At 38.6% G+C, this 17,682-nt stretch overlaps 1 protein-coding gene across 2 annotated transcripts in view; it reads left to right on the top strand.

Annotated features, from left to right (window-relative positions):
- The first annotated feature begins 8,391 nt into the window (after nt 1-8,391).
- Nucleotides 8,392-17,682, top strand: part of LOC128733966 (CTD nuclear envelope phosphatase 1 homolog) — a 28,693-nt gene continuing 19,402 nt past the window's right edge. Inside the window, exons 1-2 of one of the 2 annotated variants that reach the window (XM_053827890.1) lie at nt 8,392-8,657; nt 8,725-9,027. In XM_053827890.1, the coding sequence (XP_053683865.1) occupies nt 8,923-9,027 (105 nt within the window). In that variant the 5' untranslated portion in view covers nt 8,392-8,657; nt 8,725-8,922. Of the gene's footprint in view, nt 9,028-17,682 lie in introns of both variants that reach the window. The other variant, XM_053827891.1, reaches the window with a different exon arrangement.

The following is a 17,682-nucleotide window of genomic DNA, read 5'->3' as shown; positions in this document are numbered from 1 at the left end:
CCGATGGGGTGGCTTTTTACGACGATACTAATGCATTGAAAATAAAATTTTCAAAGCATTTGGCTAGCTAGTGACTCCGGCAACCGATTCATGCAAAGCTGATGTGTCAAAATGCATTAGTATCGCCGTAAACGGCGGAAGAGAGGAGACGCGAAGAGAGTCTCTCATTTGCAGATACGTCGAAATGAAAAAGTACCCGAGATTTGTCAACTAACATTTGAAAAGGGCGGATAAGCCAACTGTCAAACAGAACGAGTGACAGTTCATTTTCATGCTGCTCAAGCAAAATATATGGTCAAATATCGACCAACATTTGAAAGGGACGGTTAAGCTAACTGTCAAACAGAACGAGTGAGAGTTATTTTTTACTGGAGCAGCATAGGGGAATGAACTCTCACTCGTTCTGTTTGACAGTTGGCTTATCCGCCCCTTTCAAATATTAGTCGACAAATGTCGACCAAAATTTGAAAAGGGTGGATAAGCCAACTGTCAAACAGAACGAGTGAGAGCTACACTCAAAATATTCTGCCCATAACTAATAGTAAATTTCCATATGAAATCTAATATGATTATCATGAGCCGCATATAAACACAATCCTCCCAGAAATACACACTATTATATTATACGCGTATGAATAGTATGTACAATTATACACATAAAAATTATCCCAAGTAACCATAAGCATTAATCCAAAACCGTATATTGGAAATAATTCTGCATCTCTAGTGCCAAACTTTTGCATATTAGCCATCTTAATGCTTATAAAACGTATATTAACATTGTTGATGCATAGAAACATTAACGTAAATCAACATTAAAGAAAGCAATATATGCGCATATAACGTAACAATATAATGAATTTAGTCAATTGCATTAAAACGAGCCGTAAGCGTTGATAAACGGCTTGTAGTTGACTTCTTATTTTGCTATTCTAAGACCACTATTCGTGTCCTCTTCCATCTAACGGATGCCGTCTTTTTCTACCCTATTGGTAATGCAGGACAAGTAGCTATGATATGAGAGGGAATATCACCAAGATTTAAATACGACTAATTTGAACTCACTCTATCACGTCCGCTATGGTTTAGATAGCAAAGGTGCAAGGAAACGAATGAGGTTGCATGACTAACTCCCGGTTCGAATCCTGTCTAGGTGGTAACATTATTCAGCATTTCAAAAAATGGTTCTGTTTATCCTGCTCCCCTTGTGATGCAGCAAAAAAATCGCTTGCTTTTTTAGTTTTTTAAATCCCGACCGGATCTATTTTTATTTTCCAAGCAAGCAAACGATATACCGTTGATACTTTTTCGATACGTCGATAATGTAGACAAAATGACGTTTCGATTAAGCCCCAAACAAACACTAATAATGTTTATTGAATGCTTGTGGCGTAGCATTTTAATAACCCGCTATTTCGCCTTTTTAGCATTATGTGAGTTCTACAGAAGTATATAAAGTTAAATATGCTTTTATCATAGTTCTGTATGCTTATACAATGTTGTTTAAGGACTAGTGTTTAGTGCTTACTGGTTACTTGGGTAATGGAGTCCATATTGTACCGAAGGAGGCGAATCCACCTAACTGTCCAGAGTTACGCCCCTTCGAGCGGTATTGGGCTTTGGTGAAGAGAGAGCTGTCCCAGCACAAATAACAAGCAACAACTATAGATAAATTTCGAAAATCTTGGACAAACGCAGCTAAATTGGTTGCCAACAAGGGTAAGTCGCTGAGAACATTCCGTTCACCTCTTTCATGGAAATTTTGTTCAGTCTGTGCCTTTACTGTGCTGCCGAGGTGCTGATCATGTGAAACCTGTCAAATTCGCCTGCGCTCAGATTGACCGTTTGATCGTTTTGACATGAACAAACATTGGCAGGGCTGCCAATTTCTAACATTTCAAAATTTAAATGTCAAAAAAGTGGGCCACAGTGTGCTATAAACTGTGAAATGAATGTACCGCAATTGCAATCGATGAGGTCAGCTGTTCCCTAAATTGAGCCTGCCTCAATGTTCTAAGCGACTTACCCTTGGTTGCCAACTAGTCTGCACTGACCCTCATGGCAAGGGTAAACTCCAAAGTTCGCCAATTTTTCATGCAGACCAAATAAGTAATGTTAATTTGTTTGATAATTATTAACGATACACACATTAATGATACAAAATTGTTACATGGATTAAACTTCTAGCAAATTTGTTTTATAGCAATTTATAAAACTTTTTGTTCTACGCGTGGTGTCTGTATCCAGCTTTCCACGAACGATAATGGCGGATATTGAGCACAAGCGGGTACAATCTTTCGACATTCATTGGAGGAGTATCAGGTTCGCCCTGAAGGAGTTACTATGGGAACATCCATGATTGTTTGTTGTGCAAGTGTAAAAAAATAAACATTGTTTAGTATTCGCACATGAAGCGAAACATATTGCTAATTTTCCACCTTTTCGTGTACGATGAATAATTGAACAGATAAAAAGTTTTATGGATTCGTAGTTTGCGCATACTTTGGGAATAACGTCCAAATGCGCAACGGAAAGTTTCTTATCAGACCGAGACGCTGGCCAACTTGGCTATGGCTCGACCAATATAAAGTTAATGTTTGTCTGAGTGCATGCGAGTATTCAATTCGCACAATACTAAAGGGGATTTTTTGAGCCGGTGCTTTCAGGAAATTATGGCCACAAACCACAAAAGTTTGCTTCCCTTCAATTATGTTCCTCTTCCGCTGATCTGCAAAACTTAACGATGTTTACATTTTTACAGTCGAACAACAAACAATCATGGATGTTTCCATAGTAACTCCGTCAGGGTGAACTCGACGCTCCTCCAATGAATGTCAAAAGATTGTGCCCACTTGTGCTCAATCACCGCCATTATCGCTCGTGGAAAGCTGGATAGTTTGTGGTGAAACATTTCTAAAAACTTACATCTTAATTTCATGTGGATTGCAACAGGATACAGTGGACCCCCGTTCGTTTGAACGATTCCTCATGCAAACTAACGGGGTTACTTTTTAATTTGAACAACTGGTAACCCGAAATATGCTGAAACCTGTGTGAACTGTCCGCCCTGCTCTTTGTTATTGTTTTGGTGGTTTGTTTTAGTTGGCAGTTGCAAGTGCGAATATTGCATTTTCTGATCGGATTTCTATCTTAATCGTTAGGAAAACGACATGTGAAACCGATTAAACACGCTAGGTCAGTAGAAACAAATCGTGTTTATGTGCATTGTCTGCATAAACAAATGATGTCATGTTGAGAATGACGTTTGAACCATTTTTAATTTGCACGTCGTGCAAACCAACGGGGTTCAAATTAAAAAGTGTTCAGATTAAAAATGGTCATACGAACGGGGGTACACGGCATCAATTAAAATAGTCTATTTTGAGTGCTGGAGAGAAATAAGTTGCATATGAGCTATATTGCCAAAGCTGCTGAGCAAGAGGAATAGGATAGCGACCGGGTCCATTATAGGAATTCTACTGTGTTTTGCACGAAGAGGGTCCACTAATGGCGACATTTCGCATTGTTAACTATGAAATGGACCCTAACTTGTTGAAAATGTCGATTTCAAGAGTAGAATCAATATATATAGAATGCCAGTGTCGCTGTTTTTCTACAGGACTCATTGTGATAAACATGATGCTAACAATCTGTATTAAGTCTGTGAATCGGGAACTTCATTGTCAAAGTTGCTCATTGTTTTTTATCTGTTCTTTATCTGTGCGCTGGTTGGTGCTGTCATCAGTGCGCTCATCGCTGTGTTTTCATGCCAGTAAAATGTTTTTAAACGTTCTTTTTCTTTTCGTCCGGATGAATTGAATCCCACAACTGCGTCCTATTGCACCGATTTTTCAGAAATTTTAAGCAAGCGAAGTTTCCAATCGCATTACTTGGCAGCCTTATTTGAAATTTTAAACTGGTTGTCAAAGTTTGACAATGAGATTCCTCTTTTGATGTATCTCAGGCACACACACATATGCATATATAATGTAAATACATTATCTGAACATGTGTGATGTTTACCACGCGCACTGCAGCGACACTGGCATTCTATATATATTGATTATACTATTTCAAGGTATTAATCATTAAATTTAGCTAAAATTTTATAAACTAAATTTTGTAGTATGTTTAGTACTTTCTGTTTCATGTCATATATCCTCGGAAATAAGAAGCGCAAGCTAATAAACGCCGAAACTGTACCCGAGGTCCATTATAGGTAAATGGTCCACTACAGGTTAACTTACCCTTCTACTGTTCGTGTCAAAGTTGGAACATTGGTGACTCTTAATATTGCTAAAAGACTAAAAGAGAAATTAAAATTTTATTTTCGAAAATAAATACGCCCATAAAATAAAGGTTACTTTTATTAAATTTTTCTGAAAAATGAATAACAAATGCTTATTAGCAGTTTCGCTTACGCCACTTAGCTTCAATGAGCTTGGTTCTCAAAGATTTGAGTCGCGTAGCCTCTGATACGTCGTTTTCGACGTATAGAATGACTCGGTCCAGTGATTTTATCACATCGGCCAAATTTTGATTTGCGGTAGATTCCTGTCTTACTGACATTAGCTCTGATCCTGGTGCGTGGTCCGAAGTGATACCTGTCACATGTTCGTCGGTATCGTCCAGCCCTTGGTCCAGCCAATCTTCTTCGATGCATACTGATTCGTCAAAACCACGGAGGAGGCCATTCACTATTTCCTCATTGGTATATACTTGACTCGTTCCGCGTAACATATTCCCCTCCGAATCGACGACTTGGTCATTTAACCATCGGTTAATATCACTGTCACTTGTCTGCGTTCCAACAATCTTGTCAGCCGCTGATGAGTTTTTTTATATCGTCCGTACATTTTGTACCGGAAAATCCTGTTCGCGAACATTGAGGTCATCAGGAATATAACCTGGAAACTCATCAATGAGTTTCTTCCACGAATTTCTTATTGTAGAAGTAGATATTTCCTCCCATGAGCAGGCCAGCCAATCCAAGCACATTTTCAGCGAAATATTTTTCAAGCATTGATCGAACGATAAGTGTTCATCTTCCAGAACAAGCTTTAGCATGAGTTTCTTTTATAACTTTTCTTAACGGCGTTAATTACCGTCTGGTCCATTGGCTGGCACTCGCTGGTAACGTTTGGCGGAAGATAAATTACCTAGATGAATAGAGAAAAATGAATCTACTATTAAGACGTTTAATCGGGTATTACCCAAGTAACCAAAAGTTCCGATAAAAGGGGATTTTTTGGCTTAATCAGCCAATGAAATGATTATGAATAGAACTCTATTCAACTTCATTTTTAAGTAATTAACCGTACTTTCAAGTTCGTATTTGATGATTAAACTTCGAAGGGAATACAAAGTAACTTCTAACAGAACTAGAAAGTTCGCAAAAAGTATACTTAAGTCGCTATGTAGAACACTGTTCAGCCCAAAAAGAAATTCCAATAATTTTAGAAATAAAAAAAGATTGGGGGAATATTTTCCCACTTCTTCCTGTTTTGCAGATTCATGACATTTCTCATTAACTAAGGCATTTAATTTCGGTTAATAACCGACTGTTTTTTTTTTAATATTAATTTATTGTAACTTACCACACACCACCAACCAAAATCTCGGGGATTTGAACTCGAGTACTTCTTTTCGGTGACTCAGACGCATACCACTGCTCCATTGCTGGAATATGCGATATGCGTCGGTTTTACTCGATGTGCTAATTTCTCATTTATCACAGCCCCGAAACGAACTTACACTTAATAACAACTCATCGGCAAAATTCATGTCACTAGCGGCGTCAGAGATGGTGCACTGCATTAGGATAGGCTTGCAACGCGGAACGCTCTGCTGCTGCTGCTTGCAGCAGCGGTCGGTGTTAGTTAGGCTTTTTTTTATATGGTCTATCTTAATCGCATGACCGACGCAACCGACTTTACAAAAGTTAGGAGGAGGCGGAGGAAGAAAATAGAAAAGTATAAAAATAGAACTAAAAGTGCTGTTTTATAAACTTTTGCCAAAGTTTCTTTAGAAGCTGCTTAGCGCTCTATGCAGCGAACTTAAGGCAACTTTGAGTTCGGTTAATTACAAGTAAAGCTGCTTAGCAAGCTATAGATCCATAGACATAAAGCTTGTTAACCTTCCTTAGACACCATTATCCGAACTCTAAGTTACTTTCAAGCTGTGTGTTGAACTTTCAAGCTGCATGTTGGACTTTCAAGGTGCTATAGATATTACCGGTACTTTAATGAGAATGAAGTTCGGTTTACAAATGTAGTGTCTGGTTGTTCAGCTAGAAAGTTCTGCGGAACTAAATTTGAACCAAATATGAACTTTCAAGTTTGTTTCTTAAGTAAAATTCGAACTTTTGGTTGCTTGGGTAATTAGGTGATTAATAACCTGCGGATTAAACCATCGTCACTTTTCAAATCGCAACCATCATAGCGCGCAGAGCAATTGTCCAAAACCAATAATGCTTTTGGCTCAAGGCCCTTTTCATGGCAAAAATTTCTTACAGCTGGTACGAATTCTTTCTCAAACCATGTTCGAAACAGCACGCGCGTCATCCAAGCTTTCTTTGAGGAGTAATACGATACTGGTAGCTCTTCATGATTTTCCGATAAACATCAGCTTGAGTTTGAGGGAGCCATCAAGATTAGCACAAGGCATAAACGTATACCTAGTGCGATTAAGTTTCTTACCAAAGGCTGCTCTTTCATTCCATAACACTACCGTTTTAGATGCAATCAGCTTAATAAAGATCGCCGATTCATCCGCGTTAAATAATTGTGCTGCAGTTATATCCATTTCGAGAATTTTTTGCATCAAACCCGATTTAAATTTTACGTACGCTTGCGCATCAGCAGATGCTTTTTCTCCTGCTGCTGTAACCATTCGCAAGCCAAAACGGTGCTTGAATCGATAGACCCAACCATGGGAAGCAAGAAATGTACTGTCTTTATAGCAATCATGTTTTTGAAATTCTTTAAAAAGTGAATCTGCTTTGGCCCGCAAAACGTCCGCTGGAACAATAATATTTGCTTCCCGTTGCTGTATTGTGCGCGTATTCCCTTACTGGACACGACGGTTGAAACAGTCGTGTTTCTGAACGGTCGTAAAAAGGGTCGTTTTTAGCTTTTGACAGATAAAATGTCAAATTGTGTCATCATCGCTGTTTCATTATTGGAACCAATCGAGCAAAGTAAATAAACCTAGGAATTACCGTTCTATCAGAAGAAACGGAATGAAATTCAGCATGAAATGAATTTGTATTTTCAACGCCGGTTTGCCGAAATTTCATAGTGAATAAAGCGTAGTTTATCCTTCATTATCCAAACAAGCAATAACAAAGCAATAACGTTCGTATTCGAAAACAATTTGTTTAATGCTTTTGTATGATTAACACGAAGTCACGATTAAGGTTGCGACAGAAACGCAATGAGCCTGTGTTGCCAGTTATGGCGATAAAACATTACGAACTGTGTTGCCAATTTAGTCATTTTTTTACCTTTGGAACGTTTGAAACAGTAGGGTAAACAACCTATTTTGGACCCCCTCAGCAGCTGTACGTAATTTGGACACTTGCATTTGATTTTGCTGTAAGTGTCCAAATTATGTACAGCTGCTGAGGGGGTCCAAAATACGTTGTCCAAATGTCCAAATCCAAATGATTGACACTGTCAATAATACATGATTTACCTAAAGAAACTGACTAAAGAAGTGACAGGTAACTCATTTCCGTTTCGTCGTAACCAAGTGCGCATGAATCTCGATGAAACCTTCTGAATCTTTTGCTCGAAAACTTGCGGAGTATCAGTCGATGAACGCGGCTGAAAATAATGACTGCAAGCAAACGGCAACAAATATCATCGTATCATCACGAAATCGATCCGTGCTGCCTAATGAAAACACCAGGCAATTAAATTTGTATCGTACAGTTCATAAAATCGCCTAAATGTTGAACTCGAAAAAATATTGTTCGAACTTTTCCTAGCAACTTTGAACAGAGTCACGCACAACAATCATCGTTGAGCAAACCAGGTTTAATGATGACAGGAGGCCGCGAGTGACTGAGCTCCAGTGTCTTTTCTTTAGTCAGTTTCTTTAGATTTACCTTTGCGCACAACTATATAAAGCTGAAAAACGAAATATTTTCTCGGGAAGCACAATGTCTTCAAGTGATTTCCGCTTGGATTTCTGTTGGTTCACGTTTGGGTAGTTTTTGGCTTGGTTTTTGGGTAGAGTGTGAACAAATTTGAAAACTGCCATCAGGGTACACGCTCTAGTACGTCAATATAAATGTCAATGCTTTGCTGTCATCTCTCAACTCGCGTCAACTAGCGGAAAAGTTATTTCACACGCACACAGTTTCGAGTCTTTCCTTCTGCGTGCGGTTGCGGTTCATGCTTTGGCTTCGGTAATTTCTTCTAAGCACTTTTTTTTGGTGGCAATTCACATACTTCGCAAGGAAGGACAGCTCGGTTATTCGGTGGAGAAAAGATTGTAAAGAAAACGCTTGTGTAGTTTAAATTAACTTCAAATTAAAGAGAAAAACTGAAAAGCGTTTGATATTGTATAAGGCAGCAGATAGGGCTGTGTAAATCTTGAGGTGTAAAATATCTGACTTGAATTTTGCAATATTCATTTTTGGTGTGCGGTGTGTATGTGCTTGCGATTTTCGTACGCAACTATCTGAGAAGAAGTCAAAAAGATGTGATTTACTTTCAGGCACAAGCCAGTTGCAGTCAGCCCACCTCGAAAGTATTTGTTGGCAAATTCAGAAGTGAGTTTCATTCTGTGATTCTGAAGTGTTCCAATTGTGTAATTATTCGAACGCTGAGATTGAACAACCGAAGGATAAGCAGCCCCTTTGGGTGTAACGGGGGCCGAGCGAAAGTGAACATACGGGAGCTGTGCTGGTGGACGATGCCAATGTTGTCTCAATTTCAAATGAACTTTCGTGCGTTTCTGGTGCTGGCATCGAAGATATGGACCTGCCTCTGCTATATGTTCAACCGACAGGTTAGAGCGGTAAGTGAATGATTGCTCAATAATGGAATCTCATAAGCACTTGTAGCCTGGCAAAATCTACTTCACACTGTTCATCATTTTTCGCTGCTAAATTTTACCGCCAAGACGAAATTTTGCACTGAGCTTTTAATTGTAGTTTTTAATCAAAGTTCTGACAGCCGGTTCTTTCTCCAAACGAGCATAAAAAAGTAGTCAAAGATTTGGGCATTTCTCCAATTGTGGATCGACGGGCAAGTACAAGCAATGCAATTTCTTAGAAAAATGATTCCGAAATGGTTCTGCCTTACTTAGCGTCAATCGTTAAGTTGTATTCGAATTTGTGAAAACTATAAAAAATGATGTATCGCTTTAATACTGAATATCTACGTATGCTTTCCATATAAAATGAACTAAAAATTTCCGAAAAAAGCTGATCAATTTACCACCGGTAATTTTTGAATAATTACATCTACCCGTGCTAATTGTGATATAAGAAGCATAAATTTTAGTTACCCATACCTGAAGACCTTCGGTTATGGGCTTACTCACATTTCGCACTTCAATTTTTTATTGTTCGTAGGCGTTAATGATAAGTGCGTATTATGCTCCTTTCAGTGCTAACTCCTTCTTGCCAGAAATAGGTTTATAACCTGCGCCAGGTCGCTTTAAACATGTTTGTTCCAGGTCCTTTTCCAGGTAGAGTTTTCTTGCCTTTATTTTATGTCATCTTTCGTCGTTGGATTCATTGACTTTATGACTAAGCTTCAGGTTTAAACAGTTGCCATTGACCCTTTGTATTTCGAAAGCAGTTTTTATACTCAAAATAATAGTTCTGTTCTTTAAAATGTATTCATTGTGTGTTCTAATAGGCAGAAAGCATGAAGGAACATTGCACAATCGGTATTTTATTCAAGTATGAGCATACCCCAAACAAGTGCCCATTCTGCTGCAATTGAGAATTTCACTTTATGCGTTACGTCAGTGGTGGTCACGGTATTAGCATAATGCGGGCTAAATCAGATCTCCTCAATAGATCCGCGGCCCGTAATGATTTCTGACATTAATAAATTCAACCTATAGTTTCCGTCCATCATCCTTCAAATCAGTCCGCGGGCCGCAAGGACAATATTCAAGACCCGCATCGTAGCAAGACTTGTAATTTTGTTACATGTAACGTCTGAATGTTGAGCAAAGACGGATCGATTAGATTTTTTCACAATCTTTCTTTGTTTCTCATGTGTCAAGTTGATACATCAAACCAGGCATTCCCTAGAATCGAGAGAAGAAGTGTTAGAGTCCTCTGCAGTTGAAACCTCAAATTTTGAGTTGTGATTTAACACATGAGTACATAAGTACTTACAAGTATATTTTTTAACTCAAAATATTGTACGGATCTTGTTAAGTATAAGGAAACGAGGTCTGTAAACCTACTTACGCTCCATTTTCAGCAAAGTTTGGCATTTTCTCCACAGTCATAATGATGCTTTATGATTGTCAATTTTTATTTTTATTCTATAACAAATATTAACGAACCCGGTCAAAATTTTGATCCGATTGTGGGTGCCTTAAAAGCAATAATGTTCCATATCATGACTTAGCTAGGTTTTTATTTTGCAGATCTGCTCCTAATTTTTAAACTATAATTTTAGAATTCACTCATTAATTTGTTTCAACCATTGTGCATAACGCTTACGAATGATTTGCTGTTTAGATTCCAATATTCGCTTGCACGCAAATAACTACAGAAGGCATTAAATAGGCACTTTTCACTGGAACATATGCATAGCAGGGCATAACCTCCGTATACCAGCCCCGTTAGAAGCCGTGCAAGCAAATTAAAGCCGTAATTCATTCAGTTGTTTCGTTTCAATCGCGGTGCAGATTTCATTCATAAGTCCTAACCTTTTCGCACGACCGACAATGACGGTAACTTAAATGGACTGTTACTTTTTTTTTTTTGAGCGAAACGTAAATAAAATTTTTCACCATTGGCAACTTTACTGCTTTTCTTCGCGGCAAGCCGACATTAAAAATAAGCTTGAAGAAAAAGCGCATGGCAGGCTTGTGGGCCAGCAACAGAAACAATAAGCCAGTAGGCGGCATGTGAATATAAGCTAAAAAAGTAATCATTTATTTTTAGTTTAATTGAGCTGTTATTATTTTCTTTTCTTTTCAAATCATAATGCGCTTATTGTGTAATGAATGATTAAATTTTATGGCTACAGGGGATTTCACATGTGTAAAACGTAAACATCGTTTAATAATGCCATTAGTTGGTCACATGTTTACGTTTCTGAATGACAAATTTTGCGCTGCTTTATGTTAGCAATTAACGCATTAACACAATTAACGTGGGAATTGTAATGCCCGCTTAGAAACCTCTAATACAGCGGCAGACATTCGTTTAGTTGCACCTGATAAAATGCATAATTATTCGAAAAAACATTAGAAATGTTATTTAATAACATTTAACAACTGATAATTTTAATAAGGTAGCGTATTTGAAACGCTTTTATGGATAATTATAAGTGTATCACACCTACCTACACACACCCATTTGTTAACAGACAAAGGTAATTTTTTCTCGAGACATTCGTTTTGCCATAGATGATCAAAACTAACTTTGGTATACACAAAAAAATCGATGAGAAATTTTACTTAGAGCAATGAATATCGTTAAATTGTGAAGAATGGACACAGGTACTCGATTGACGATGGAAGAATGTCATATAATACCAATGTTTGTGAGCAAGGGATATTGGAATTTCCTGAATGAAGGCTTAAAATATGGGATGAAATGTTCTACAAAGAGCCGTACCAAAATGTCCGTGAATCTAAAAAGTCAAATGGGACACGCCTGACACGGTTCTCACAAATTAAGCGGCAACACATTATTCTGTTTACACCCAGGTATTTGGCATCTATCCCGAAATCATCGCTGAACATCAAGTAGAAGAAAATGAAGGAAACCCGAAGCTCTCAAATTCGCTCGAAAGTATCCAAATGACGAAATGTTGATTTTTCACACGACAAAAAGTTAACTTAGGTAGGCCGAGCTCTTAAAGTTGTCATTGCCACGATCTGAAGCAACAGAGCATTGTGAGATCAAGGCGAAACTTTTGGGGGCGGAGTTTAATTGCTTGGGGAACTTTCTCCGTATCATATCGTACCACATGTTAGTTGAATTTCTACCCGAATGGACTCTGGGATGTATCTGGAACTACTGGAGAACGTTTTGACTGGTTATAGCATAAACAATGCTACTGAAAATATTGTATTCTAGCAAGATAACGCATCGATTCATGTTTATATGCAACCCGAGGTATGGCTTTTTGAGAGAAACATTCTGCTAGTGTATTTTGCATGGAAAGGATCTAAGGATGCGATATTTTTTGCATTGTTAGCCGTATAATGAATCCTCACTTGTTGAGAATATCGATTTTAAGACAAGACTAGCTTTATAAACTAAAATGCATGTTATGTTTAGTACATACCTTCCGTTTCATGTCATATATCCTCAGCAATAAGAAGTACATTCTAATAAATAAAATTGTACTCGAGGGTCCATAATAGGTAGAGTGTCCACTATAGGTTAACTCACCCTACTCAGTTTGATCATTGCACAGTGGTCCAACAGACCGCAAAGTGGAACTTTTTTTCCACCGTTCGTTGCTTTCATTTTAGCCATATAGTGTTTTCGAAGCTTTTGTTTGTTAATATAAATATAGCCCCTATAATCTGAAAGTGTCAAAAAGTAGTCATCGCTAATTATAAAAAAAGTAACGTTTTTGTGTTAGGTAATATAGACATAGTTTCTTCGGCAAAGTTGTAAACAATGTAAAACCAGGTAGCTTTGCTGAAGAAATAAGATTTCTATCTCTACCGAGTGCAGAACTGTAGAGCATTTTCTTTGAAAGTTCATTAAAATTCAGTTTTTCATACTTAGCTTTTGTTAGTTGCATTTTACAAGAATACATTGTTCTAGGCAATTATCTAATTACTCAAAATACACGTTTTTGCAGAAGACCGTAAATCTCTTGGATCTTTATTTGCTAAATTATCGCATATCTTCACGAGCCTATGAGGTAAAATGAGTCAAGTGGATTTATGAAATCAGTGCCTCACCTTAAAGCTTAGGTCGAGTACTATAAACGTGTATAGGGGCCGCATGTCCCCAACTACCCATATTAGGGTACGGCAAGCATATGTTTTATGTTAAAAGATTGTTAAAACGTTAAAAGCATTAAATATTTAGTTTAAATGCAGTTAAAAGTTATTATCAATCGTCTTCCTTATGTGCAAGTACTGTTGCGTCAACCCTCTATTTGTTTTTCACAGGGATGAAGGACTGATGCTGCGATTTATGTGTCACTTTGATTTTCGACCGCGATTTGCGGTTTCACTAAACGTTCTCTAATTGAGCTGAAATTCAATACACTTGCGACAGATGACGAATTAACCGCAGTTCGTTAGCACCAGTGCCGATCGGATCTCTACTACGTTTTCGTTCGTTACGTACGCAGCAGACGGTGACGTATGGCCTACTATCTGTTTGTCGAGAGGTGTAGGACTCGAAATGATAGGTTGTTTATTTTCGCATTGATACTGCGACATGATTAGGTAATTGACGAACCGGCTAAATTAATACCGTGTTCGAAAGCAATTGCAGCGTGCTAAAAAAGAGGTCAAAAGTTTATGCTTCCTCCACAAACAACATTATGCACACAACTAACCTATATCTGTCGACCGACATGCTATGAAATGATTAATACGATATGAAAAGTGGCGAACTATATGAAATTACGTTACGATAAAGCTTCTAATCACCGGACACCGGTACAGGTCACTCACGATCATTCAACTACTCGGTCTATCTATCCAACTAAACCTCCTTAACCAGCGAAGAAAATAATATTGTTTAATTTAAACACAATAAATATTATGATCTTTCTAAATTTTGGCACATTTTGAATACTTACCACTTGCAATTCCAATCGGTAGGTCTCTAATCCAACATAACAAATAATGTCATTTTCCTCTTTATTTCTGTGTTAATAAAATTGTGAAAACCAACCTAGCTGTACATTGCCGGCTTTCTTGTAGCAATCGATTGAAGATAATATTTATCACTCAACCCAAGACAAATGCCGAAACCTGTAAAAAATGAAGTGTGTATACAACACTTTACATGGATTTAAAACCAGTAAAAACATTCTGTCAACCCTTTGTACAGCAGGTGGTCTATTTATTTCAATCATAGCGCGTCGCTTGCCGTTTAGCGTTTTTGCGGAAAAGCAATACTTTTTTACTCCACGCGCTAGTCAAACTTCAATGCACTGCACGATGCGCTCGCGCATAGTTGATTAATGTTGTTCACGGGCCGGGCGGCGCGGTAACCTTGATCAACGTGTACGTGCGTGTATCGTTCCCTTCGAGATGACGAGTATACTACCCTCGATGGTTGTAATTAAGCAGACCTCTTGATAGCCAATAAAAGATTTGTTAAATCTTTAATTATTTCATCCACTGTACGTTAGCAGTATACTAAATTACGTGCAAAAAGTTGACACCTTTCGATTTTCATTATCTGATGGCACACCGCTCTGTTACGGGGTTCGCTCTGTTGCTAACTCTGGTTTACATTCTGTTCAAGTGACTATTACAAGCAGCACAGATGGCGTCCTTCGTAGACATGCTGGACAGCTGCCAGTTATTATAACGTTACTGATGCCACCTGACGGCAATCATAGCAGATTTTATATTCATCTCTATCGGCGTAAACTGTAGTGATTCCGACCTTGCCAAAAAGAGGGTATTGACAATGGCTAATCCCCTAGACTAGAGGTGTCCCACAGTACAGCTTATTTGCTTTGCAATTCGCTATGTAAGCACAAATCGATCTCTTGTACTCTCATGGAACTGCCATATGGAAAGTTTGTGAAGATTTGGTGCAAAGTTTTGTCTATCCTTTTCACTCTTTAACAAACCTGTGCACAGACTTCACAAATAGAACAAACTTGGGAAGGTGGCAGCACCGTTTCGCGCACATAGCGAATAAATATGAATGAGTGACGATTAATCATACATACTAAAGACTGTATTCGAAAAAAATGGACACACAGATGAGTTTCTCACTTTTTTCGCTTGTTCGAATCTCTTCAAACGTTATGAAAATAATGTATTCACAGAACTGCTAAGCTGCCATGTTTGCAAAGTCAACATCAAACCATTGACCAAATGAAACAGCATAACACCGCTATATGTTCCATATATTTCACTCTGCATAGCCGATCCGATATGATGGCAGATCTTAGTCAGATTTTAGTAAATAATACTCGTTATGGCAGTAGTTAGTTGTTACTGTCAAACTCGTTGAGCTGGAATAAGATTGCCAGTTCCTTGAATGGATCAATGGTTACATTTTGACAGCATTACTTTATTGAACCTCTTCTCTTTAATTTAAGCAGTTTAATGCACTCCTTCCGTGTGTCCCCAATGCAGCATAAGTTCAAGCAGTGGCAGGCCCGACTTGTTTAGAGTCTTTCAACCACACTTTCTTCAACTCAAGTTCATTGTCGATCATGAAGCTTTTACGGAGGTTAATCTCTAAAATTGTCCGAAAGTTCTCGATAAGGTGAAGTTCCTGGAATGTTTAGAGGGTCGTTCATTTTGAGTACAAAACGAGCATTGTTCTAGTACCAATCTAAGAAAGGGCGAGCTAGCCGCCGAAATTCATTCGGATAAACCTCAGCTTTCAGACCTCAATTTCCACGGTGCCAGAGTTATACGACTTGTTGAACGATCCGTCTACGTCGGCCAAGATCGCCAATGATGCTTCCCAACGTGCCATCGTGTGGAAGTTGATTCCGTCGCGTGCACCTAACTGTGGTGGCTTCTGGAAGGCTGCTGTAAAGTCTGCAAAGATGTCACTCATTCGAGTTCTGGGTCAAAGACAACATTCACTCGAGGACATGACAACGATTCTCAGCCAGGTCGAAACGCTCATGAACGTCATGAACGTCAAAGTCATGAACGCTCACCCGCTTACTTCATTGTCAGAGTATCCAGACAAACTGAACATTCCCACTCCCGGGCATTTTCTCACCTCCTGGCACCTCTTTTCTGGCAATACCCGATATGGATTATGCCGAAGTTCCCACAAATCGACTGCAGCACTACAGCACTGCAGCAGCTTGTTCATGATATACGATCTACGATACGATATACGATCAGTAGCTAATAAATCACCAGATCGGTCGTTCACGCGTTCTCACAAGTAAAATTACTCGGAACGAATAAAGGCTAGTTATCGCAAACCACGTGTGATATAAAAATTTCGAGGTTTCTTAAACCCATCTTAGACGGGTCCAAAAAGAGAGGTTTCTAAAAGGACAAGAGCCGCTTTTGGAGGTATTCGTCGTTGCAGATTTGTCCGCTGACAGTTCCTGATGTGATGAACGGCTGACTCATTTTGGTACATCCGCAGATTACTTGTCGCACAAGGAGTTTTTCAGTAAATTTTGACAACTTTTTCCGTACATTCTCGGGAACTGTAAGCCTACATGTACGTTTCATCATACATTACAACACAGAAAACAGGACAGGACAAGGATAAAACAGGAAGCGGTTTTGATGCCCGCTTCCTGTACAACTTCTTTGCGCGAGTTTTGGTCACCGTGTTATGTTTGTCATTCCGGTTCGGTGCTTTACGAACTAGTTGAACTAGTTGGTAGTGATCTCTTTGCTATTTTTCGGATAAGCGAGACTACGTTTTCCATCGCTTCAATACTTCCGCGTGGTAGTCTAATGCTTTTTGAAAGTTTTAATAACTTGGAATACGGTTGAATGTGCGATTCCGAGCTGTTCGCCGTACCGATTCATCAAAGAGGAGCATTTGGGCTTTCGAAGCCATCAATCGATTATGATGAACCTCTGACGATTTTAAACAAAACACTTTCAGTCATTTTTACTTATAAGGTACAAATAATACAGCCAGAATACAGTTTTCGTAAGTAACAGTAGCCCGATTTAATCCATCCAATGCTACTGTACTGTAACACTGTTGAATCACTCCTGTTTTTTAATTATGTTTCTGGTATTCTTATATATAAAAATGGATTTCTGCCTGTCTGTCTGTCCGTATGTTCTTTATAGAATCGAAAACTACTGAACCGATCGGCGTGAAAATTTGTATGTAGGGGTTTTTGGGGCCGGGGAAAGCTCTTATGCGGTTTTAGGAGGTAGAATTTTTTATATGGCGAATTTTGACCCCTCCCCGCTTTAAGAGGGGAAGCTCTCTAAGAAATATAAAATACAAGTCACCTCATATCTCTAGAACTAATCAAGCAAATGGAACCAAATTTGGCATGTGGGGGTTTTGGGAGGCAGGATTTTTTTCTATGGCGAATTATGACTCCTTCCCCCTTTAAGAGGAGGAGCTTCCATACAAATTAAATACCAATTTTCCCATATCTCGAGACCAAATCTAGCAAACGGAACCAATTTTGGCGTGTGGGGGTTTTATGAGGCAAGAATTTTTTCTATGGTTTACCTAGACCCCTCCTCCTCCTAAGAGAGGGGGCTCCCATACAAATTTCAAATGAAATACAAATTTCCTCATACCTCGAGAACTACTCAAGCAAATGGAACCAAATTTGTCGTGTGGGAGATTGTGGA

The sequence above is a fragment of the Sabethes cyaneus genome, chromosome 2, assembly GCF_943734655.1.
Source record: "Sabethes cyaneus chromosome 2, idSabCyanKW18_F2, whole genome shotgun sequence".
NCBI classification, from domain to species: domain Eukaryota; kingdom Metazoa; phylum Arthropoda; class Insecta; order Diptera; family Culicidae; genus Sabethes; species Sabethes cyaneus.
This window is presented reverse-complemented; position numbering and strand designations above follow the sequence as displayed.